This window comes from Patagioenas fasciata, chromosome 2 (genome assembly GCF_037038585.1).
Source record: "Patagioenas fasciata isolate bPatFas1 chromosome 2, bPatFas1.hap1, whole genome shotgun sequence".
Lineage (NCBI taxonomy): Eukaryota > Metazoa > Chordata > Aves > Columbiformes > Columbidae > Patagioenas > Patagioenas fasciata.
The window spans coordinates 121,884,445-121,910,797 of NC_092521.1; the positions used below are offsets into that span (position 1 = coordinate 121,884,445).

Consider the following 26,353-nt stretch of genomic DNA (forward strand, 5'->3'; position numbering starts at 1 on the left):
CCCAAACCCTGGGGGCACAGCCGCAAGCAGGCAAGAGGAGTTAACCTGCCAGTGCTCCTCTGGAGGCAGAGCCAGCACCTAGCTGCACCTTGCCTGCAACACTTTGCACCTCTCCAGCTGGGAACCACTGCTGTATGAGGAGGTCTTTGGCACCCACAGCCTGCGGAAAAGCTGGCTCGCTCTTTTGGACTCCCTCTGAAAAGGACAATGTGTAAAGTGTTCCTGGCAGAGCTGCTGCACTGCAGTTCCAGTCATGTTACGGGCTATCTTTTTTCTTATCGTCTGCACAACCCAAGAAATACGCAGTTCTAATCAGGAAAGCTTCAACTCCTCATCTTCTCTAATGCAACCTTAAGTTCCAGATTAGCGACACGCACAAGTCACATATGATGTTCCAGGAACCATTGTTCCCATCTCTTTTGCTTCAACCAGTCAAGCACAGGACAGGGAAAATAAAAATGGACAACAAGCTTTTCTATCTTGTCATATTTTACATTACCTGCTGTCTTCTCTCAGGAAGATAGAAAAACTGTACTCCAGAATACTGCCCTAAAAGAAAGGTCATGTCTACACCACAGAGAGAGCAGAGAACACATTAAGCTCAGACAACCAACATCTGCAGAGACTGGCTGAGCTAGAGTCAAGCCATTTTCAAACTGACACCCCAGTGGGCATCCATCACCTACCCTGTGGTCTCCCCTACAGGAGAGATATCCCATTACAAATGTATGGGAAATGTCTGCATGAGCAAGCTTCGTGGCTGCATGAGCAAGTTTCCCAGAAATAATGCAACACGTGTTTAAACTACACTATGCGACATTGTTAGCTCCTATTCTGTTTGAGATGCACGGCAACTCAACTATCAAGAAAACTAAATTCACGTTAGACAAGAAAAAGAGATTTAGCAAAGCTGAGTTAGCACTGCCCAGGCCACATACACACTGTCAGACCATCAGTTGCTTCCTTCTGCTGACACAAAAGAAACTGCCCAGAAAAAACCATACAACTACTTGGGTACAGCGGATCTGCATCTGTTGAGGAATTAAGCATCCATCTTCTTGCAACTGGCTCCAAATAGCTGCATTAAACTACATTTTGACATTTTTGTCTACTACCAAACAAGCAATTTCAAACAGAAACACACACCTTGTCTGTAATTACAATACTTTAAATTAAAACTAGAAAGGAGGCAGAAACATGCAAAAATACACAGGAGGTGTTAAACATTGCAACAAATATTTTAGCTTGTAGGCAGACTTTACCTTTGTCCTTTTATAAACCTGTAACCACACACAGAGCTTCTGGTTGCACCTTCTAAATTTCAGTGAGCATTCAGTCCCACACAACTTCTTACCACAAACAGGTGCCATTGGTATGACAAACACAATTGCATCAGTGAGACAGCATGAAGAGCTACGCTGACAGAGTCACAGTGTTTGAAGAACTGGATCTTTATTGCACATGGGGCTGCATTTTTAAAGACATGAATTAACGCTCCCTTTATAATGACTGTTATCACTGAAACGTTTGTAAGACTATAAAAGACTTATCTGTTGCTCTCACTAAGCAAAGGAAAACACGGTACTCAATAAAGCCTCGCTATCTACACGACCAGGTATCAAAGCCTGTCACTCACTGCGTCCTGCCAGCCCCTTCTCTGTGATTCTACTGTACCAGAATGACCATCTGAATTTGGGCTTATTTCCTACAGATCTGACACTGCACACCTTTGCTGTGTCAGGATTCTGGCACGCAATCTCTCTCCTGCACACCGAAAAATATAGTTTATCTTTTCTGAACCAGGATCAAATGAAAGAAATCTAAACAACCTCTGGTGTCCACCCAGCATCCCTCACTAGCACGCAGGCAGCAGGAGAGTGCTTCAGAAATCAGACTGCTGCTGCCTCCTCCCCATGCCTGTGTTTTCCTGAAGTTTGTTTTCCAATGAGACATTGTGAGCTCCTGCTTATTCTTAAATAAATTACTTTCCAGAGGTGCTCCAGTAGTAATACTTAGAAGCTGCTGTTTAAAACCAGTCCAGATTACTTCTTACCAACACGTAACTCACCATCCATTTCAACTAAACCCGCCAGAGTACAGCTCCTCGGCTTCAACACGGATCGCTCCCCATGTTAAAGTCCCCACTGCCCCAGGGACAGCCACAGCCCAACGCCGGGTGACCGCGGCCCCCTCCGCAGCCAGAGGCCCCGCTCCACTGCTCCGGCTGCTCGCCGAGGGGCCCGTCCCATCACTGCGGCGCACAAGCGGGTTACAGGACCCCGAAGAAATTGCTGGAGGCTCCGAGCTTGTATTTGCTGCCCAGAGGACGTTACGCTCCTCCGGACGGCCCCGGAGCAGAACCTAAACCGCGGATTTAGCCCAGTGTTATTTAACATCTTTAGCCTGGCGGTATTTAGAGACCAGGGCTGGAAGCCGGCGGCTCAGCAGGGACGACCGGGAGCCCACCTCCCCTCCTGCTACCGCTGCCAGCGCCTCCACGAAACGCCACTCCGGGACGCAACCCGCCGCGGAGGGAAGGGGGTCACCGAGCGGCCTTCGGCTAGCGGCGTCACCCGCAACCGGGCTGCGCGGGGAGCGGGGCGCCAAGCGCACCGCGGGGACGGGCTGGGTGCGCGCCGCAGGCAGTGGGCACGGCCCCGGGACAGCCGCGCCGCGCCGCCCCCCTCCGGCGGCCCGCTTCCGCCCCTCTCCGCTCCGCCAGCGCACACCTGCCCGCTCCCGCCCCCCGTGCTGTTGTTAGTCGCGACACCCACCTCACAGGCCGCCGCCGGTCCGGCGCGCCGCCGCTCTCACGCCGCGCGCGCGAGCACACGCCGCCAACGCCGCCACGCAGCGCCGCGCCGCGCCCCATCCGCCCCGCCGCACCGGGGAGCCCGCGCGGCACCGGCACTGCTCCCACCCCCGCGTCCCCTCCCTCCCGCCCCCGTCGGTCCTTACGCTAAGCTCTGCGAGGAGGTGGGGCGGCCGCCGGGAGGAACCAGGAAGTGAACGGCGGCGGCGGGAGGCAGCGCGCACCCCTGCCCTTCCTCTCCCGTCCCGTCCCCGCCCCGCCGCCGGGCGCGGCGCGGGGGGCTCCCCGGCCCACGGGAGGGTGGCGGCGCCGCGCCCGGCGGGGCTCGGCCCGACCGCCGGGGTGCCGCAGGGCCCCGTGTGGCCGGGGCGCGCCTGTGCCCGGTGCGCAGTTACGTCGCGGGCGTGCGGGGGCGGGGAGAATGCGGGTTTTGCGAGGGAAAAACCTTTTTTTTTTCTTTTTTTCTTGTTTTCTTTTTTACACGGGGAACAGCTCGGCTTCGCTGCGCGCCTCTGAGCCACTAACAAATTCGGGTATTTCTGGCTTGCAGGTACCCAAAATCCTGCGGCATCCGTGACGACAGGGCGTATCGCTGCAGGTGTCTGCACGTCCAGGCACCTGCTCGCTCGCAGCGGTGAAGCTCGCTCGGCTCTCACAGTTCCCAGACACGGCTGCCAGCAGGTACAGCCTCGCTGGACCTTAATAATGGGGTGTGAACTTCTGCATTCCCGGCGGCTTCTTCCCCCTGGCTTTATTTCAGTCAACGCTTGTCATCCACTTACCATCACAAGGTTAGAGGAAAAGACGCTGCTTTGCCCTAATTAAAGCAAACAAACAAACACAAAACAAAAACACAAAACAGAAAAACAAAATACACACAAAAACCCCACCACCAAAACACAAACAGCTGGCATCCTTTTTGTCCAATAACCTTCACCCTTGCCTTGGAGACAGGAATCTATACATGCTAAGAAGAGTTCTTCAGAGCAAGGATGCCTTCTGCCATCCCTGAGGAGAAATGAGCCAGACCTGGGCTTCTTTTTTTGCATATAAACAAGACTTGCTAGCTGAGCCTCTGGACTACTAAAAAATTTGGCTCACATTAAGTAGACTACACGGGGGGGAATTAAAAAATAGTCACTTTTTCATTGCAATTGGAACTGTGTGTTGTGGGCTAGGCTGTGAGATAGGCAGGACTGCGAGCCAGAATACCATTTCCCTGCATGCTCTCAGTGGGAATCATAGAGTGCACCTGCACTAGCACTTTATTTAAGATCAGGCATTCACTTTTTAGAAGGAAGTTTCCAATTTCTCCTTACCGCAGGCTGGCTCATGCTGTGGAATGAGGGCACGCGAGAATCGTGCCATGGGGTCAGACAAAGGGTTCATCTGTGCTGGATGGCAGCACTGGGAGATGCTATTTAGGGAGAACGTACAAGCCAGGCCCCTTTTCTGCAGGTGTACAGCCTTTGCCTGGCACCCCCCTGGCCCAGGAAGGAGGCCCAGCCCCACACACCCCCTCAGGGTCAGTGGAGAGGGTGAGCTACCCAAGCCTCCGCCCCCAGCTTGGTCAGGCTCTGCTGCTGGCTCTCCCAGCTGAGCAGCAGCCAGCGATTCCCACGCAACAATCCCGGCATGCAGAAACTCGACTCCTTTTGGATGCAAGTAAGCCACGGGATGCATCCCAGAAACGTGTCTGCTCTGATGGATGTGCGGCTCTCTAATGAGACCAGAAGTTAAAACCTCCAAAATGTCTTTTCGCTCTTCGGCTTTGCTCCCTCTGCATCACACCTGCTCCAGCAGGCACAGCCAGAAATGCTCTGTACATTTGATTGAGCAAGGAGTCTCAGAGAGAAGTAGAAGCACCTAGAGATGCTCCAGCAGCATGGCACATTATCCTTTTACGCCATGGGTCATTCTCACCACCTTAGCATCAGCATGAAGCCAGACAGCAACTTTTAAAATAATTTCAAAATATTACACAAGAGCTGTGCAAAGGAGTGTGAAGCTTCCAACATTAACCACTCGTTGTGAAACTTTTAATTAAGGCTGTCAAAAAAACACCCCTCAACTATTGTTTTAATATATAGTACAAGTTTTTAATTACATTTTCCATGTCTGCTTTCCCAGGGACACTTGGCACAGGACAAACAGCACTCTCCTAAGCGAGGGCGCTTTGTTTCTTCCCTGATCCAACCTGCCCCCCCACGCGCTGCACTTGGCTCGGACAGCATTTCCTCTTTTCTTGCGGGGATCATCACTACGAAAGCCATTGCCAAGCAGTCGAGCATTTCCACAGCCTCCTTCAGGAGCCTTTACCCAGGCCCAGCCCCTTTGCTTTAGCAGGAGTTTCGGCTTCTATGAGGGGGGGTTTTCTGGCACGCGGGGGTGCCCAGCGGGCACCACGCCCAGAGCGCCGCACCTGCTTCCCCTGACAGCCTTCTGTGGGAAACTTAGTAACCACACACCCCCCTCGCTCAGAAAAAGAAGAAGCCCCCGAGGCGAGCCCGCCGCAACAGCACTTAGAGCGACCCCGTTGCTTTCCCGCCTTGGGCGCGCGGGCGGGGAGCGCTTGCGCAGGCGCGAGACCCGCCCCCGCCAGACGTCACGTTCCCGCCCGCTCTCGCTGGGCGTAGCGGCGGCCGTTGCCAGTAGCGGCGGCGGTGCTGCCGGAAGTGGAAGGGCGCCGAGAGCCGGAAGCGGAAAAGCGCGAGCCGAGAGGCGGCATGGCGTCCGTGGTGCTGAGTGAAGCGGAGAAGCTCTATATCGTGCATGGCGTCCAGGTAGCGGCAGCGGGGGGACAGTGCGGAAGGCATCTTGCGGGAGGTCCCGTTAGCCTAGGGAGGCGGCAGCGTGGGCGGCCGTGCCTGTGGCCGGTAATAGTTGTCCTGTAAGGAGTGGTGCAGGGCCCTTCCCCGCCTCCCGGGCTTGCTCCCTGTGAGCAGGTGTGGGGCGGGAACGGGTTATTGGATGGGCGGGAGGGAGCTGTCCATTAGGTTATGTCTGCGGGGGAAATCTTGGAGTGAGCATCGAAGCACAGTGAGAACAGGACGTGAGTTTGTTTTTTGCATTTCTTGTCCATCTCTTTCCCCTTTTTCCCTTGTTCCTTCTCAAGTTTTTGCCCTTGTATAGAGCTTTAGCGTGTCGCTGAGCCAAGGAACAGAGAGTGGACGAAGGAGGAAAAGGGAAGGATGGGTGGGGAGAAATGCCAAAGATAAAAGGACTGTACTTAGCAAAGTACAGAAACTGTATTTCACAACAAAGAAAAGTATTTTTATGGGAGTGAGCTGCATAGGGCACATAATATCTGCTTCTGAAATGCAAACAGATGAGGCTGGTGGCTTGTTTTTCTCTTCTGGGTCCTAATTACATATGTGAAAGTACAGAGCTTGAGTATCCCAAGAAAGACCAGTGTTGTGTCAGGTAAAATACCTTTTAAAGCCAAGATCTTTACACTTTTTTAGTCTGAAGCTTTCTATTGAAGCAGGATGGAAGTACTGTGGGAGTTCAGGTCTGTCTACAGGAAGATGTTGCAAGCTGTAGATAAATGAGAGGTGAATGGAAAAGAGCAGTTGGTTCTGTTATACTCTTAAGTGAAAGCTAGTGATGAAACTGGGAGCTGTTGCTTTTATGTTAATTTTACTGCTGTGTTTGGCATAGGAAAAGGAAATTTTAAAGTCACAGTTTCTTTCTTTAACTAATTCCCTTAAGCACAGTATCTTGATTGGTGTTCTTAGGAGGACCTTCGTGTAGATGGTCGTGGCTGCGAAGACTACAGATGTGCAGAAGTAGAAACAGATGTTGTATCAAACACAAGTGGATCTGCAAGAGTAAAGCTGGTTGGTAATTTTCTTTGGGGTCATGTACCTTGCTGATGAGATTTCTGGGTTTATGAGACTAGTTTTAAGATAAACAGAGGCTATTTGTAGATGGGTTTGTGTGTGTAATAAAATGTGCATATATACAGCACTAGCTGAAACTGTTGGTTAAGGAAATAATTACAGAATGTATCATTCATTCAGGCTGACTTTATCTACTTGAGCTAGATTTACTGTCAAGTACCTGGAAAGCCTTCAGCCTGAACTACTCTACCATTTAATCTTTAAAAAATGAAATTGTTCTTGTGCCTAATCGCTGGAAAAATAATTCTGTTCCTCTAGATTAAAGCAAAACTGTGTGATATGTTTCTGTTTTAACAGGGACACACTGATATCTTGGTAGGTGTAAAAGCTGAAATGGGGACACCAAAGTTGGAGAAACCAGATGAAGGTTACCTGGAATTCTTTGTTGACTGGTTAGTATAACAGAAGAGAAGGAAATAGATCTAATATTTGGAATAAATGACTAATTAGATCTTGCTATTCTTCTGAAATTTATACCTTCATTCTATTAACCTCCCATCAGGATCTGAGTACTATAAACTAGTTATTTTACTGTTTCAATAATGGTGGATGTTCAGAAACCTTCTGCTGGTTCTGCAGACTCAAAATAAGCAAAACAAGAGGAGTTAAAGAATGAAAGGTTAAAAAAAATCACAAGTTGCATAGACTCAATGCAGTTGGAAAAGACTAATGGTTCAGTTACACATGATTTCTTGACTATAAGGTCATTTGTCTTTTTGACAATGATAGAATAGAAAAAGTCTCTTCAAAGATGAAGAATTCCAGAAGAGAAGAATTGGCTGATACAGACTGTACTCTAACTGTACCTAAAGGATTTTGCTTTCTTTGTCTTACAAAGCAGTGTAAAAAGTTTGAAGTGTGTTTTGTACAAAACTGTTTAGAAAATTCTCACTGTAAACTTCAGATGAAAAAGTTAATTAGAAATGTAGTTATGATATTTATCAGTGAATCAGTATTTCATTTGTTAACTAATCTAGTATTTATTTTTAATCTTATTCCTGGCTTTGTGCTGCAAATGGACTATTGCTTATCCTTACAGTCTTCGTAGTGCTTGGATTTTGAAGGAAGCGAGAAGAAAACTGAGAGCTCTTGTTTTCACATTGCTCAGAGGTAGCACAGAGACATCTCAATGTTATTCCAGACTGTCTGCTGTCTGAAACTACAGTACCCATATCTTGCAGACTTTCTAGAACTGTTCTTTTTGAAATAAGGTGCTTTGGGAAACTCTTGCAAAAGCCTTGGCACTGTCAAGTTAGCTGTTTTGCATGTGATCCTTATTAAAAGCAATAAATGTTGCTTCTCTAATACTAAACCAATATACCATTAGTAAAGCTAAGGCATGAGAGCTACTGTGTATCTGATAATCTGTCTGACTTGACTTGCTATATCTACCTTAACATTTCTATCTCTCATATTATGCAGCCTTTTCTAAGACTGTCTCTGTACATAACAATGTACTAGTTAACTTGGGAAGTTTAGGTTTTGTAGGAGGAAGGCCTCATCTATGAATTAATGGTTTGTTTATGATTTCTGTTCAAAAAATATCGAACAGGAAGATGATGTTCTCAAATGTGGTCATGCTGTTAGGGGGGGATCTGAGCTTGACTGCTTTATAAAACTCATGTATGAAATATCTTAAATACTACCTGCTTTGTTCTGGTGGATTTTATATAAAGAAAGTCCATTGACAATAGGACACTTCCTTAGTAAAACAGGTGGTCTGTGGGGATGTTGCGATTCAGTGACACTTCTTTCATATGTAAATAAATTTTAGAAAAACTTCAACTCATTAGATGAATGTTAGGTTGCATTTCCTAACTGTTAATCTCTACTTCATAAGAAGTTGAGAGGGAGATGTGCAGCAATGTTGTGCAAGGTGGATCTTGTCAGTTCTAGAAATAGATAATCTTTATTTTCTGTGACAACACAGACCAAAAGCTGAAATTTTGGAGAAGGGTAGTCACTTCTCCCATGCTTGTACCATCTAGCCTTCAGAAAGATCCAGAAGACAAAATGCAAAGTGGAGGCAGCTTGTTGTCTGTAGATGGATATGAGATGCTGTCAGTACTCCGATGCTTTTCCAGGCTGCCACTGGGTGGTAGTAAGGGAGCATAGTTTGATACGCTGCACATCCTGTATGTTCTGCTTGGCTTTTATATTGTTGGAACTAATGATAAAAACCCAAGACTGCAGTGTGTGCTATCTTAAAATGCTTATTTCCTGAAACTTTCAAGGTTTCTTGTACTGCTGAAAATAATCACTTGCTCAATCATGTATGTAATTCACTGCCCCAAAGCTCTGTCTCTTTTTATTCTGCTCTGAGAACCTAAAAATCTGAGAACCTAAAATCTGAGAAGCACATATAGTCCCATTTTGAGACAGACTTAATGCAAGTCTCTGGAAGAGATTATTTTTGGGGCACTAATTTGTGATATTAGAAATTAGTCAACATAGAACAAGTGCACATCCTAGGTGGTGTCGTTACTGCCCAGTAGCACTGGAGAAAACAGTCATCATGGCCATTGAGAGGCTGTTGTGTCTGCTTTAATCATGTTTGGGTTTTGGAGCTGTTCTAATACTGACTTTTTAGGGGTTGTTTTGGCTTTTGAGTGAAGCAAAGATTTAGCATTTTCAAAGTGTAACAAATAAAAATGAAAAAAGAAAAGGCAGACATCCGAATTCCTTGAATGCATTAGATTTTTTTTGTGGAACTAGGGAAGCAAGGCACATATTTGTCCAGGTTTGGCCATCTGTTCCTCCACTTTGAAAACCAGACATGCTTTTGTTCCAGCTGAGAGACTGAGCCTATGTGTGATGCCTGCATGTGAGTCTGGGTCAGTTAGTATCTTAAATATTATAGCCGAAAGCGGCTCTCCAAAACATAAGAGTTGGCAGTATTGCAGAACAGCTACATCAGTGTGCTCTTAGGTGATCCTCAGGTATTGTTCCACTGTGTTTTGTGGGGAAAATGGGAACTTGAATTTCAGTGCAGCCACTGAAGGTATCACTTGAATGGTGGCTGCAGGAAAGGAACCCTTCATTCTCTCCTCCCCTACCCTACTATAAATCCCATTATTGTGGCACCTGTTCTATGCAGAGGCAAGAGGCAAACTAATGAGTTTTAAAGGAGTGAAATGTCTTTACATTTTTTAGGGTGCATTAAAAATGTGTTGTCTCTGCTGGATGGGATTGAGCTCAATTTTGAGAGAACACCACCATCTGATGCTTGAATAAAAAGTATTTCAAACTCTATAAGCAGATATTCTTTTCAGATGTGAAGTGCGGTGACAGTCCCTGACCAGGCAAAGACCTGAATCAGTAGATCCATGTTGGCAGAGTTACCAGTTTGACTAGACTAAATCCAAACCCATGTTAGCCCAGTTCTTTGTAGGATCATGAGCTTGAATATCATCAGCATATTAACAGTTAGACACCACCTGGACGTGAATTCAGGTCTGTCTATTTCTAGGACTGCCTTGGCAGTTCAGATATATCGTAAAAGTGGTATCGTCTGACTACTCTCTGAAACATAAGTGAGGTAGTTAACTTACTGCTGTTTCTAAAACAGTGAATTTGACTTCTTGTTTTAAATGGTTGTATGCTTCTTTTGGTGCAAGAATAGAAATCTGGTATTGGTTGCTTGAAGTAAATATGACTTCAAGTGAAGAGTATCCTCAGTATAATTAAGCTCTGGTAAGCATGAAAATAGTTGTAAGCTTTTCTTTAATTAACTGTTTTATCTCAGTTACAATTACTTATGTTGTAGGTTATAATATATTAATGGTCTGAGAAACGGGTGGGAAGTACTTAACTACTGTGAGGGAAAGGCTTTGACTGGTAACAGCAAGGGTTTTGAAAGAAGAGATCTGTGACAGAAACATCATTGTGCTTTAGGAATCTTGATTGTTATACAATGTGACACTGAAATGGTTTTCGAAGTCTTTAAAATTACATTCTGTTCAGGACTAGAAACTGTGTTCTACTTGGCCACTAAGAAGTTCTTTCTGTACTCCATAAACCAAGCTTTTTGACATTTTCTTTTATTAGTGTGCTAGACAATGCTTTTTTTAATTTTAAATGGCTCCAATAGTCTGTGCGTTGAATGGCAGTTTTTACCAAATAGTATCCTGCTAACATTACTTCTTTGTTTCACTTTGATTGCAAGGAATTGAATAACAGCAGAATTAAGATGCAGTGAAACTTGCAATAATACTCTGAGTGTGACATTCTTACTACTCTCTGTCAAAGAAAGAAGCCATTTATAATTAAAAATGAAAACATTTGATAAAACTTCCTGTTTAGAAATAATAATGAGGCATAGACTGAGACTTGTATAATTGTTTTCAACTTATCATAGGAATCATAATGCTTGCATAAGCATACTTTAAACAGAATGGTTTAAATTGAGTGATTTAGTTGGATGAAAGCTGCTTCCATGGATAAGTGCTTGTTTAGTATGACCTAAAGGCCTGACTCACCATATTTCCAGGATTAAGTTATACTTAGATATGGTCCTATCCTAAAAAATTGTTGCTTATACTAATGCAACTGCAAATAATATTATGCCACTCTTGCAGTGCTTATTCAAGTGGCAAATGTAGTTTGGGAGCATAGGTCACTGCTCGATTGTCAGTAATTATTTTTTTTAAGCATGCATAGTACTGTCTGTTTATAGAGGCAGCAAATAACTCAGAATGCCAGGAAGAACTACTGAACTTTACATAAGTTTTCATCAGTTCTGCAAAAGAACAAGTTGGGAGAATTACTTATAGGTGTTGCAGTCTTGTTAATACAGGTAACTTGATGGTTTAAGTCATACCTAGATAATGTGGATCTTCAGTTGTTTTTTTAAAGGTGAAGGGGTTCTATTCCAAGACTTTGTTTTCAGCTGTGTGTTTGCATTTCTGTGGTGTTCCTGTTGGAAGAGCTAAGAGTTTGTATTATCATCAGAACACAAAACATACATGAGAAAATGGCACTGTGAGGTGCCCAGCCAGGAGAATAGAAGGCTTTGCTATTATAGTTTTGAACATATTGAACTACTTCTGTGGAACCACCTCTTTCCTGTGTTCTGTAATAACCCATTTATTTGGGAGAGGTCTGACTAGTTTATTTAAAACAAGATCTGCAATGCGTGCCACAGGTCCACTGCTTGGGAATGCTCTTGCCCTCTCTATAAACCAGAGGTTGCATTCAGAATATTTGTTTGTTGTTTTTCTGTGTATGCATCTCTGGACATTTCTGCTCTATTTCATTGTGGCTCGAAGGTGTTTTTTGGGGGGGTGTGGTGTAGTTTTGTGGGGTTTTTGTGTGTGGTGGTTTGTTGTGGTTTTTTTTTTTTTTTTTTGGTAGGTGTGTTTTCTTTTCTTGTTAGAATGATCTTAGCTGTGTACAAGGTCCCAGCACTCAAGGACTTGCTTGCTTGACTGATCATAAACAAAGTGTATTACGTTGGAATCAGGGTAGTGAAGACCACGCAGTTTTGTCAGATCCCGTCTGGTAAAAAAATGTTCTTTAGTTGCTGTTCTCCATAAGCTGCAGTTGCTAAAAATAATGAGCTGCTCTCTGTAAGTGGCTTGATAGCAGAGAGTACAGTCAGTAAAGAAATTACCAATTAAGGTCAGTCAGTCATGTCACTTTAGGAAAAAAAGCAGCATATTCTACTTGTCATATTGTCACATCTTTTCTTAGCCACTCTCTTATCTTAGGAATTTAACATTCGACTCTAACAGGCTGTCTTGTTAGCTGTTCTGAACTTAGTACAGATTTCTCTCCTTTTTTATATTTTTGAAAGGGTTGAGATGATAGAACATGAGACGGCTTAAGAAATAATCCTTGAAAGAATTCACCAACTTTAAGATTGTAACTTGGATACTGAACATAGTAGTGGAATTTAATTAGTATCAGAGTTGCTTGTTGCAAAATGTAGATATATTATATTCATTAAGACGTTTTACTATGCAAAATGGAAATAATTTCTTCACCAGACAGGAAGCTTGTTCTCATAAATATAAATCCTTAGATATTTCTAATGCTTTATATTTAAGAAATGTTCTTTGGGTATTGGCTGCTGCAGAAGTGAAAGTATTTTTTCTTTCTTTATCTAGTTCTGCAAATGCTACTCCTGAATTTGAAGGCCGTGGAGGAGAAGAGCTTGGCACAGAGATAGCAAACACTCTCTACAGAGTATTTAGCAGCGAGAGCAGTGTAGACTTAAAATCACTTTGTATTAATCCCAGAGAACACTGCTGGGTTATCTATGTTGATGTATTGGTAAGTAAAGGAAATGAAAACTGAGATTGAAGGAGGTTTTTCAAAGCACTGGCTTAGCATAACCATGTGTGTTTTCGCATAAAAAATGTTTCTCATAATGTGATATAATGCTTCACAGCATGGATGGCCATTTTCTTGTGAATCTACCTATAACAGTTAATCACAACTTCCATCTTGCCCTTTTTCTACTCTTCTTGATGCCACTGCTCTACTGCAGAGCTCGAAAAACACTGAATAAACAAAATCTGTCTTAGACAAGTCAGTGACCTTATACTGACAAGGAAATTGCCACTAAAGAAGACTAAACTTTTCTCCGAGCTAGATGTAACAGGAAATGTATCATTCTAATGAATGTAAGTTAGCATGGGTGTTTGTTAGCCCTAACGTAGCCAACCACTATTATCAGTACTAATTCAGTAAAGTAAAATAGAAACTTTTCTGGCAAGAGTTACTTTGGGCTTAGGCACTTTTTGATGAAACCTGTGTACATGTATTGAATGTAGAAGAGAAACTGAATATTTGTTCCCCTTAAAAAGTGGAAACTGAATTTTATGCAAGTCTTGTGCATGTAGCTGCTCCGTTTCCAAACTATGCTGTATTTAAAGCACTCTGTCATGGGAATTTAACAGAAGTCTGCAAGTCATACTCTCCTGAGCATTATTTCCTGTTCTTATTGGTCCAAAGTTGCATTTCTATTTGTCAAATCTGTTGCTAAAAATATGTTGAGGGATCTTACTCACAGGAATCCATTAACGTCTATGAAATGATTTGAAAAATGTTAAGTTGTATTGCGAAAAAAATAAATACAGGGTTTTAATAAACAAAATGGGAACACTCAGACTAAGACCTAAATAAATGTGAAAATTAGTCCATTAGGTGTTTAAAAAGCAGTACCATTAGCCTAATTATAGTAGGTATGGAACATACTGTGACTTAGTCCACATACAGAATGATGAAATTTGTACCACTGCTGAGTGCTTTAACAGTCCTACTCACCAGCTTATTGGAGTTTGACATAGTTTAATAGAACTCAAACTGAGGCCTTTAGTTACTAGGTAATTACATGCAGAGGTACAGAATATTAAATGCTGTGCTTATTTAAGCAATGTACTGCTTAACATTGCATAAACACTGCACAAACAAAGACTTTCATACAGCTGACTGCTGCGTAGTTTTTCTATGAGGTAAAAGTGGTCATGATTTGATGCTTCCTAGGCAGATTTGTTGATTGTCCCCAGCTACAGAGAAAATCAGCCTGGGTATTTTTCTGCCACTAGTTGTATCAGAATTTTGAATATCAAGATCTACAGTACGTGACACGTTTCACACTTGCATCTGTTGTAGGTTCATAAGTAGGACTCTAAACTTGATGAGTCCTTTTCATGTCATATTCTACACGGATTTAGTGTGTGAGCCATTGATGAACTGCTGGTATGGTTGGGACAAGATACTGTGGACATTTGTCTTTTTATTCTGTTCCCCCTGCTTTTTATTTTTTTTTTTTTCCCCACACCAAACCTCTCTATTTTCACACTTTTGAGGTATTTGTACTATTTCCTCTTCTAAAAAGAAGACATACATATCACAAGTGAGTTTATTTTTGATGTAGGCGCTTGATACCTGCAGGTTTTCTTGAAGCTGCTCTTGCCTAATCATTCCTATAGAGCTCTATTTTAACAGTACATGGTGGAAGTATGACACTTGTGTTAATACAAGGCACTACAAATCATATTATTCATTATTTGAGGGATGCAGATTCTGAATACAATAACAATGCTTATTGAGAGTCCTTAGCATTATGTTTTCCTTCGGAATTCCTGGAAATCATTCACATTAGTGTTTGTGTTGCCTAGTTAAGTTGGAGGGAAAATAAGCCTTAAATCTGTCATAAGCTTCAAAATACTGGTACCTTGTGGTCAAGTGGGAAGGTACTTGTTTTCAAGTGTCTCATTCCAAAAGACAAGGTTATGAACCTGGAGGTGCTCCATTGCAACTTATTTTAGCTGTTCACGCTTTGATCTAAGCATGTATATTCAGCTCGTATGTGTAAACAAAATTTGAGATATGCAACCTCAAAAGAGAAAATAATATATTTTGCATAGTCATGCAGCTTATCAATTAAAAATTTTCTCTTTTCTAGTGGCTAGTGTACTTGGGAGGTGCTATAATTGTGTACAGTCAGACTAGAAAGAACATAAATTAAACTATACATACTAGAAAGATACAGACAAATGGCACATGTAGATATGTGTTAAAGGTCAAGAATATATACCTTGACCTTGCAAAATACATGCATTCTTTCTTAATTATAGAAGGTGTTCAGCTTCCAAGGAGTAGCTCATGAACGTGGAGATACACGGTACTGCAAAACTATAAGCTTGTTCTCACCACCTCTGTCTTTCTCTCTATTTCTTTCTCCTTCTAAGTCATTGATGTAAGAAATAAGCTTTTAAGCATCGTTGAGAGTGGTTTTGATACATGTATAGTCTTTTCCACGTAATTTGCCCTAGCAGCCTGCAGTGCTGAGCAAGGAGAATCAAAGTGTGCATGAGGTTCTGTTGAAATTTTAGGAATTCACTACTGAGCATCCCTCAGAGGATTTCCTCATCTCTTCTATTCCCCCCAGTCTGGAAAAAAACCAAACCAAACCAAACCAAACAACTTAGAAATCTGTCCTTTTGTGGAAAAACTTATTTGAATAAGGCAAGGTTTACAATATTTGTCTCTTTTTTTCCCCCTCTCAAAAACTTTTTCATTCTGAAGACTCCTTGGCTTCCCACAACTCACAGTTGTGCTGACTTTCTTAGTCCTTGAAAAAAAAAAATTGGGGGGAATCTCAGAAGAAGGTGTTTCAGCTGAGAAGAGAGTGTTCATTTCTTTTTGGAGGAATTGTTGTACTATGCTTGATACAGGCTGTGCTCCTAGCCTGTAGGTGCCACTGTAACAGAGAGGAGGCTTTAGAAGAGCAGGCTGAGCATGAGGCTTGCAACAGCACAGGCACATCCTATTATTGTGTTTTAATAGCAAAGATATTATGGGGCTTATTGTGTTATCCAGTAAAATCCAATAATGACGGAAAGCGGCAAGTTAACCTCTCTGTATCCAGCAGCTGTTTGCAAAGAAATAATTGGATCGCTTTTTTATTTAGTTTTCGATCCCAACTTTTTGCCATTCTTTTTACAGAATTGAGTCTGTCTTCATAAAAATAGACTGTCTTTCCATAATGCGATTTATGATTTCTTTCCAGTACAGGAGTTTATCTCATTCTTAAATAGATTTTGAAGAACAATCAATATTGCAAAACTTGTTTTGCTCTCATCACACAGCGTGGATTCATGTAATGGAGAGGCACCCATATGTTCTTGCGGAAGTAGTTTCAAATACTTGCTGGGGATGCGTGTGTTCATCGAATAGTACTGGCAGCTCAGAGCTGAGCTTATCAGAGAAGTAACACTGGATTGTGACCAAATACATCTTTGGGTTGTCTGTCAGCCTGTGGAAAGTATTAGTGGTTATGGGAACCCTGCCTTTTTATATAGCATACGATGCTGTTCTCCTGATCTTCATGGGAAGAAACTAAGCTAGACCCACTTGCACACACTTTAATTCAAATTATAGTGTTAGCAATAAGCAGACTTTGATATCAGGATTTCCTTAGATCCTTTTCAGCTACAAGACAAAGCTGCCAATGACTCTTTATGGAAAAAGAGTAGAAAATAAATCATGATGTGCCTTAATAACTATCCCTTCTAGAAGTAGCTTTTCATACCATGTTCTGAGTGACAATTTGCATTCCTGCTTTGAAAACAATTCTACCACTTGGGTTTGTTCAGCTGATATTGAAAAGTCACTCCTCTTTGAAATAAAGTATAGAAAAAGGATTGGCTTGTTTAACATTAAAGAATGAATATGGTGAGTTTATAAAAAGTATCCTGGTCATAATCTAGTTCACTGTCTTAGTGCAAGAAGAGCAAGAACAGCAGTGGTTTCATTTCAGCTTCTGTTATTAAATTTTATCATTAATTTTATTATGAAGTGCATTAACTCTTCTGGTTTGTATGTATAATACAGTTAGCTAAAATCTTAATTTCCTATCTGTTGTTTCTTTTCATATATAGACCTTAAAGACAACTTTGTTTTTTAAAAACCTGTTCTGGTTCTTAATTTTGTGCCTTTTCGAGTAGGTTTTAAATAAAATACTTGGTTTAAAGGCACTAACCTGATTTTCTTTTAAAGAGATTCTCTTTTTCTTCCCCAGTTATTGGAATGTGGTGGGAACCTCTTTGATGCAATCTCTATTGCAGTGAAGGCAGCTCTCTTTAACACAAGGTAAAGCACAGATCGCATTTTATGTGAGTGGAAGTGGCATGAAAGTGGAAGAGAAGTACTCTCTGAGCTAAGCATTTTTAATGCGTAATTATTTAAATATGAAATAACAAAGGCAATTTGCATTCAGATACAAGTCAGTCCTGTTGCATGCAACCAACATGAACTAAGGACTTTAATTCAGTTTCTAGTAATTGTCATATTGCATTATATGCACAATCAAGTTCACAATATGACTTTTGTTCTGTAGCCAGATCCAGAAGAAATTGTCTTGACCCTATGGTTTTGTTGTAAGTAGAGGAGGCCTTAGTGTTGGTGCCTTGTGGGTTTAAAATAAGAAGTATTTACTGATGTGTGATGCTCCTGAACAAGCAACCCTTTGTCAGTGTGACTACTGATTTGTTACTAGCCCTGACTTCCCACTTCTGATGCTCTTTCTCATTAATTGTTAGTCTAGAGCTGTTTTTAAAACTTAAGAGGAAAAAACGGCGGTGAGAGACTGTGGGGAGGGGGAAATGATGTGTCTTTAAAAGAACTTTGCCCCATGTGTTTTAATTCAAAGAATGGAAGAACAAAATATAGCAGAATGAGTGACGCAAGTGATCTGTCTGTGTTTGGATGATAACATTCAATAATATTTTTTCTGTTGTTTTTATCTATAGATGAAAGAGAATACAGAGTTTTGTAGCACCCTTGAGAAAAGAACTAGTAATGGCTTTGCTAAAAAACTTACATAGCAGAAGTAGCTGGAAGAGGTGCAAAAGTTAGACTCTTACAAGCATAATTATTTTGAAAGTGGATTTTAGGTTGTTCTTCAGCTGTAAATTAGAGATCTGCTGAAGTCACTGGCATAGTTCTGGCTTATCTGTCAGGGAATCAGAGCACAGTACTAGAGCTGGAAAAATACATGCAAGAAAAAGAGGAAAATATGCTTTTGGAGACAGGTAGTGTATCAGGATATAAACACTTCAGAAGAGGGTAAGGGGAGAATCCATAAAAGACTACATTATATCCATAAAAGATTACTATATATTGCTGAGAAATTGCACTTGTTAATCAAGTTCTCAACAGTAACTTTTAACAGTAGATAGTTTTTGTACCATTAAGAAGTACTGTCACAAGTGTGATGGCTCACAAAAGAATTGACAGGACACTAAAGGGAAGAAATACCTATGTCTCTGCGTGTGAGCTGCCAGGATACAAAGGTCATATATTATATTTAAGAGTTGCTCCCATGTGAGTTGTTTTGCAGATCCAAAGCACATTCTTTATTTACAAGATAACTAGGTCTTTTTTCTTATTTCAACCAGAATCTTAGTTCTGAATAAAGAGAGAAGATCATATGAAAAGTAATTATAATAAATAAATAATAAAAAAGAGAATCTGTTGCTTTGGGAACATCGCCAACATGGAGAGTATGTTTTAATGATTCTGCTTTATTTTTATTCTTCTGAAAACTATATTTTTCATAGAATCTTTAACCTGTGACCAAGCATCCACAGTCTTGTGTAAGGCAAATATCAAATCAAAATGTGGTACAGTATGACATAATGCAGAGCCTGTTGATTTTTTGACTTGTGAAAATCCTGTCTATTGACTTGAGCAGGGAACACTAGTATCATACGAGCTCAGGAAGTCAAAAGGTGAAAAAGTGAAAACCTGTTGTCCTTGTCCACTGTTCCTCTCCCTTTCTGTTGGTACCTACTAACTGATCTTTGGATTGACACAAGGTTGTTTGCAGTAGCTGCCCGTTCTCCGTAAAATATTATTGTCTGAGCAAGACAAGATGTCAATTTGAAGATCATTTCAGATTAAGTGTTCTGAACTTTGCTTGACATGTGTGTCCCTCTTTGAGTCTTACTGGCCTTTTATAATCTGTTTACAACCAGGTTTTTGTTAGAAGTGTTTTCGGACCATTGTCAGCTTTGGCTGCAGCTTTGAAACCAAGAGCAGGGAGCTGCTGTTTTTTCTTTGAAGCTACAGATTGTTAAGTGTTCAGATGGACATGTGAATACCTCAGCTTCATCCTTAAAATCTTTCTCTAACCATTATGTAATGCTGTGGACAAATTTTTCTTTAGGGCTGAGTAAATGCAAAATCATAACTTAAGGCATTTTGTGCAAGAATTACGGGATTTAAATTCTTTGCATGTCTGACCTGACTCATTGTATCCCCTTCAGGCATGGAACAATGACAATATGACTGTTTTAGGGAGAACGTTTAGTCCTTGAAGTTTTGTATTGTTCATTGTGTTCTAAAAACTATATCAAGATCATGTGCAGATATCAAATTTTCTTATTAACTGTGTCTCCAAGGTGCTTAAGGCTGGATTTATCCATGATCAATGTAGATATTGTAAAATGTGCAGGTAGCTACTATGTCAAGATATAACATTAAACTTGATTCTGTGGAATGTGCCTACTTGCAGCTGAGCAACAGAAACTAGGCAGATTACGAAAGCTAGGGAGTTTATAACACAATAGATTTGTGGATGTAATTTTGTGGGGGTTTATGTCTTTTTTTTGCTGAGCAGCATGGCAATGGCAGAATTGGTGTCTGCTTGCAAGGGTAGAACTGGTTTCGCAGTTGTCAAATCTGAGTCTGCAGCCCAAAGAAAACAACATTGTTCATTATGTGACTTCAGTCCTGCTGTACAGATTTCTGCCCTGATTAATTGCAGGAATCAAAACAGAAAAATAAAAGTTGCAAAGTAAACACGCAGCCCTAGTTCTTAAGATAAACCTTTACAAGCTGGGAGAGGAAACCTTCAGTTTTCTGGCAATGCTTTGTGCGACAGTCTCTTTGCCTAATTTTTGTGTATATGCCCCGTTTTTATGCAACTATGATGCTTGTGTCTGATCAGCTGTCTTTTTGCATCTGCAGTGGTTCTAATTTGTGCCTCTCATCTGTTCTTGGCCAAAACAGCTCCTTGCAGGTATTTTTCAGGAATGAATTCTGGCAACTTTCTTTTGCAGACCAAACATTGCTCTGGTTTCATAACTGGTTTAGGAGGGAGTTAAAAATTTCTCAGTCTCACAGATTTTCTTGAAATCTTCCTTCATTTTAAACACTACTCTGGCACATACACTTCTTGTCTAGGCTGTTGTCCGGTCCTGTCAATTGTCCTGTGTAGCTTGAGCTTAGTCACCTTGTGACTTTATTCCATCAATTTTTAATGGAATATTTTTAACCTCAAAATAGGCTTTGATTCATTTCCAAGGAGTTGTTACGTAACTTTGCAAAGCATTTTGAGTTTCATTTCAGGAAAAAGTACACACCGCAGTTGTTCTGCTTACTGAAAGCTTTTGTTTTAGCTTGGCTCAGGCCAATGTTCTTGATGGGAATATGTTCTCACTGAAGCAGAGTTAGCTGTAGTGTGTAGCTGTGTAGGACTCTTAGCCACAAATAACTAAAATATTCTTCCAGGGAACAACAAAAATCACTTTGCATTGAGGGGGGAAAAAGTGCACTAAATCAGTTTCCATCTCTCTTTTAAGAGAGATTTGGTACAGAATACATAAAAGAATGTAACCTCCAGAGTCTAGTTATAAAACACAATGCTACTGTGAAAGTGCTACTATACAAACAGATTGTGGTTGCATTGCGTGTGGTTACTGAAGTTAGCTTTCTGGGGACATCTTGAAATATTTTATGTTTTCAACCACGGATGTGTAAAAGTGAGAGCAGTATGATTGAGGTACGTGTGGGTTTTACTGGCCAGTAAAGCAAAGTCTCTCAATCAGTACTCCATCCTAGTGGGCACCTGGATAAATGAGGGTGTATAAGACATTAAAGTTTTTGGCTTCTTGAGATACGATCTTCTGCTAAATTGTTTTAAATTACTTTTGATACAGCTTTCTCAGCACAATTTATAATCATCCTGTAAAACTCCCATTAAGTGGCATAACAAATGCAGTATATGCATCACTGATAATGAGCCTGTCTAGCTCATTTGTTAAGAGAGTCCCGCACTCACAATTGAGAATAAAGTATTTCTTGGATTTCTGCCTGGGTTTTTATCCCTGATCGTTGCTTTTGTATATCTGTCCTTAGAATGGTAGTCTTCTGGTTTCTTAAAGAATTAGAATGTCTTGCCAAACTTCCCATCTTGCTAAAGAGAAAGGATTTTACTAATGTCATCTTTTTCCTTTACCCCAAGTCTCATTAGTTGGTGTCATTCTTTCCTGAACAGCTTTACTACTTGTATTTGCTACTGATGTCACAGTTTTGCCAAGCAATGCAATTGCTGTAATTCTGACTTTACTCTTGTCTGCAAGACTGGGAACCACAGTACAAAAGGATTCAGCCTTGGCAATTTCTCTCCTGTATGTCCAGGCAGATGCACAAAGAATTGCTCAGAATTGCATTGTGCGAATTCCAAAAGAATCTGTCCACTTATATTCAAATTCTAGTGGTTTGAATAATGTAGATTTGATGATCTTATCCTAATTATCTTCCCACTCAGTGATGTTTTCTTCTTAGTCTCAGTAAAGGAGTTGTTAATACTTGGATAACATTCTGGATTTTTTTCTAAGCATATAGCTTCATTTAGAGGAAAGAGCACTTCCTGGAGTTGAGACTGTATGACATCTGTATTTGTTGTCCTGCCAATGATTTTGCGTGTTTTGTTTCCACAGAATACCCAAAGTGCATATTCTGGAGGATGAAGAAGGCTCTAAAGAGATTGAGCTGTCTGATGACCCTTATGATTGTATTCGACTTAATGTGGATGATGTGCCCTGCATCGTCACATTAAGCAAAGTAAGCCTGACAAATTTCTGACCTTCTGCCTACAAACTTCAGTTTCTGTTAACTTCACCTGACATTAATTTTTTCCCTAGAGATAAAACTTGTGTTACAGAAGTGGTCAGTGTCCACTATGTATATATTTGTTCATCCCTGGCCTCCTAACTAAGATGAACTTTTATCAAAAAAGGGTTTTTTTCCACCTTCTGACTTGCAGATTTCTACTTGATGCATTCTTAAAATGCATCTTCTTGCATGCAGAAGACTTATTATTTTTCATTTATTCCTTGTTCAACAACCAGAGCAGCAGATCCTTCAGTATGTTGAAACAAATGGATATTGTTGTGAGGCGCAGAGGTTGTGTGATGTGCCTGGAGTAACGCAAAGAGTATTTTCCTGGGTGCAATACTGTCCTTTCAAACAGGTTTTTGTTTTCCTTTTCCATATATAGCCTGCAAATAACACAGTTAATTTGCTGGAAGCTGCATTTTCCAATGCAAGAGTTAGTGATTATTTAGTTACCTGGAAGTTTGTCTGGTGTGTCTTTTAAGCAACTTTTATAAATAGTATAAAAAGACCACCACTGAAGTGGGGGCTCACCCAAGTCCCAGGATGTGTAGTGGGGAGGAAAGTCTGTGCTTGGAGTTGGGGGGAAAGGGGAATCTGGAGTTTAATTACGAAAGGATAGTCAGAGAGTAAAACAGTGGGGAGTAGTGACATGCTTATCTCACCTGTGTTATGTAGGTACTCATGATTTGGGGTCAGAAGCTGTGTAAGTACTGTGCTGTCGAGTCAGTCACATGATATTGGGATGGGAGGCTGTAGATAGCCAGCAGAGCTACTACTCACAGTTTAACTTCTTAATAAAGAGCTTAGACACCTGCAAGTTAATATGTTGTTTTGTCACTAACTTACAGATTGGATATAGGCATGTGGTGGATGCTACCCTTCAGGAAGAAGCCTGTTCTTTGGCCAGCCTGCTCATTTCTGTGACCAGTAAAGGTGCCCTCACTTCTATGAAGAAAATGGGGAAAGGCAGCCTTGATCCTGAGAGTATTTTTGAAATGATGGAGGTAAGGAGTTTTGAGCTGTTGATGATGATACTGAATTATACTGGACGAACTAAAGCTTCAGTATCTGAAAAGCTGCAGTGAAGACTTTAAGAGCAGAGATCCTGGTGCTTTTATTAGGTGCACAAGGGGCTTGCTGCAGGTCACAAACAGTTCCTTTGAAACAGAATCTAATATGAATGGAAGTTATCTAAAAACTTAGAAGCCTGAAATGTATGATACTCACAGTTGTTTCAGGGAAGTACCTCACAGCTGTACGATAGTAAATATTAAGTTGGTAAACCTTGGGAGTGTTTTTAGAGAGAATTCTCTCATTCTCTTAAAGACACAAAGAGCAAAACTTCTAACATGGTGAAGTCCCTTTAGAAGTAGAGATGGTATTTTGAATTGCTAGTGCAAGATGTTTTCTTCTAGCACAGCTCATTTGTTTTGTGATAAGCTTACTCTTACTGTTGTTTTTCTTTGCTCCTTCATTTGGTTTCTGATCTGTCCCTACTCCATGAAAATACTAGTATCTGGATGTTGTTCACATCCATGTAAGAATTCCATTTTAAACCTTTCTTCAGGCTCTTCTTAAATTGTTTTCCAGTATAAATTCTCTTGACTTGGTTTGGCCTTGAGCATGAGACAGAACTGAGTTTTGAACTTGGAGTCAGAATGAAAATTAAATACTTCAAACTGGCTCTGTTTCCTAGAGATCCAGAACTAATTTCAGTGTGGCTGTAGTCAGGAATGTAGAACTTAGAGCCAAGTTTGAAAACAGTTGCTTTCAAGTGGAAATTACATGTTGAGTATATATGGCACTTGACTGTTTCATGGTGTTGATCCAAAGTGCTAATCTTGGTGGTACTGGTAGGCTTTTTATTTGCATCCAGAGAGGTCACTTATCCCCCTTATCATCTTTGTAGATGTGCAGAGGGGGGTCATCTCTAACTTGGCATCCTGAAGAAACCAAACTTCTTATGGATGTCTGATGTATCTTCTTTGGTAAATTTTGAGTCCAGTTCTAACTAAATGTCAGGCTTGATGTTTTGGGTCTAAGGCTGCGACAAAGAGACAAGTGCTTAAGTTAGATACAGCTTCATGGTAGAAACTGGCCCACGTGCAAATTATCTGCAAAAAGCTTTGATTGGAGCCTCTATTTCAATCACAGATTTTGCTCTACATTGAGCTCTAAATACAAAATGAACTTTTGCAGTTCTGTTGTATAGCCTGCCCCCAAAAGCTGTGCTGGGGATTATATTGTGCTCGTCTAAACACTGATCAGAGATGCACATGGAAGGTAACGACAGGAAATCTGCAAACCATCGTATTCTGCTTAAGAGCTTTACTGATGTGCTTGTTGCTGCAAGGAGTTAAAAGCCTAAGCTGATCACATGGTGATTTGTGCCATCTCTCATTTGCTTTGGAGGAAGTCTTCCCTCCTGAGTGGTGAGCAGTTTGAAGGAGCGAGAGATGAAGCTGATGAGAAAAACACAAGATGTTTTCAGGGACATCAGAGATTATCTCTTTGGCCCTGCCTCAAACTCAGCAGCCTGATTAGGATACCAAAAAAACCCAAAAAGGCCTGGGAATGTCCAGTGGAGGAGCTGCATAACCCTTGCTTGACACCTCCATTCCCTAATGATTTGGCTGCAGGTCAGTGCATTCAGCTTCCCCTGCCTGGTAGAGAACAGATGTTCCTATGACATATCTCTTAGGAAGGCAGTTTCATGGGAAAGTTTTGGGAAGCTGGCAGCATTAGGCTTTTTTTTTTTTTTTTACTGAGGTTGTGATCTGATCCATAAGGGAGACAAGCAGGAATAAGATGGCAAGAGTGTTGTGTCAATACCAAAGCTCTGCACAGTTCCCATTCGCTTTGACGCGGTGTGAGTGATGTTGTCCTACATTTGAGGAAAAGAATGTGCAAAGTGTATCACCCCTCAAGACCCCAGATTGCTGCTGTAATTTTTGTCCCGGTGCAGAGCTGTAACAATTCTTGTGTGTGCTGTCCTTTACCTAGCAGGACGCAAACTGTCTAGGATTGACAGCTACCCTGCTGCATCAAACCTCTTCTCATATTCCCTTTGGGTACTATGGGCTGTATTCTGTAACCTGGTTCTTCTGTTAGAAATATATCTTTTTTTAAGGTTTGTGTGCCCATGGTGTTGGCAGTTGTCATCAACAGGTGAAAGCGCTTTATGGTCAGCTGTATGGCAGTCATAGGATTGTTGCATAGATCAGGAGCTAATAAACTCAGTTTAATATAAACTGCCTTTGGCACTTTAGAGACAGGTGGGCTCTCTTCATCTTTTTATGGAGTCAGTATTTCAGGTCATTTAAAAAAACCCTAGGAAAGCTCTAATAGGCACCACTACCTTAAGATCTTTATTTCAGCATTGCCCAATGTTTTCCTGTCCTGCTGTTTCCACAGTACAATTGTGCATGTGGGTAGAGTAGAAGCTGTTATGTGGATTTCCATTGCTGGAGTTTATTTTTGTAAAGATGATCTTCTGTTAACTCACTGAAGGTCCATGGACAGTACAGAATTTCACATCAAAATGAAGAATCTGCCCACAGCCTGATTTGTTGATGCAGCCGGTGTGCATTTTGGGTTTCTCTGGCCACCTGACAAGGTGTTGAGCTGGTCTAAATTCAGTCTGCTAATTCTGAGCGCATTCACAAGAGTTCACTGAACTTCATAGTAGGCTGCTTTGCTGGTTAAGTATCTCTGGTCCTCTGGCAGTTAGCACATTGCTTGATGTTGCATATACTAGCTGATTTAAATATGTGCTCATGCCTGATGTGTATTAATTTGTATTCCTGGGTGATCAAGCGGTGCACAGATCTGGTGTTAATGATCACGGAATGCTTCTCTGATGAATGAGAGCGCTGCCTTTATGTGTACATTTTTCCAAAATTTAATCAAATTAAAATAGAACTCCCATAACCATTATTTTTCATAATTAAAAGCGTGTTTTTATTATACCAGCTGGTGTATATTAATCATTAAAGGGAAAATATTTGTCAAAAGGAAGTGATCCGTGAGGATTGTCTTCATGTTAATAATCATATGTCTCAGATTTGTTTTGCTTTCTTTGCATTGCAGACGGGACAAAGAGTAGGCAAGTCATTGCACATAGCCCTTCAGAAGATTTTGGATGAAGAAGAGCGTCTGGGGACTTCACGGCAGAAAGTTGGATTTCTAGGATGAGTTTTTATTAAATGTTCAAAACTGTTTTTAA

The 26,353-nt window shown here is 41.4% G+C and overlaps 2 protein-coding genes across 5 annotated transcripts in view; one reads left to right on the forward strand and one right to left on the reverse strand.

Moving 5' to 3' along the window:
* The window catches only part of ZDHHC3 (zinc finger DHHC-type palmitoyltransferase 3), a 34,158-nt gene extending 31,040 nt beyond the window's left edge, over positions 1 to 3,118 (reverse strand). The window contains exon 1 of one of the 4 annotated variants that reach the window (XM_065831021.2): positions 2,959 to 3,118. The gene's annotated coding sequence lies outside the window, so the exon portion shown is untranslated. Of the gene's footprint in view, positions 1 to 2,068; positions 2,088 to 2,774; positions 2,910 to 2,958 lie in introns of those variants that run through there. The other 3 variants (XM_065831020.2, XM_071804864.1, XM_071804865.1) reach the window with 3 other exon arrangements.
* A 2,326-nt stretch (positions 3,119 to 5,444) lies between these two features.
* On the forward strand, positions 5,445 to 26,353 carry EXOSC7 (exosome component 7). Its single transcript, XM_065831292.2, has 8 exons — positions 5,445 to 5,595; positions 6,550 to 6,651; positions 7,012 to 7,106; positions 12,822 to 12,987; positions 17,246 to 17,316; positions 21,951 to 22,074; positions 22,977 to 23,132; positions 26,218 to 26,353. The coding sequence occupies exons 1-8, from the start codon at positions 5,539 to 5,541 to the stop codon at positions 26,320 to 26,322; spliced, it is 876 nt and encodes a 291-aa protein (XP_065687364.1). The 5' UTR covers positions 5,445 to 5,538; the 3' UTR covers positions 26,323 to 26,353.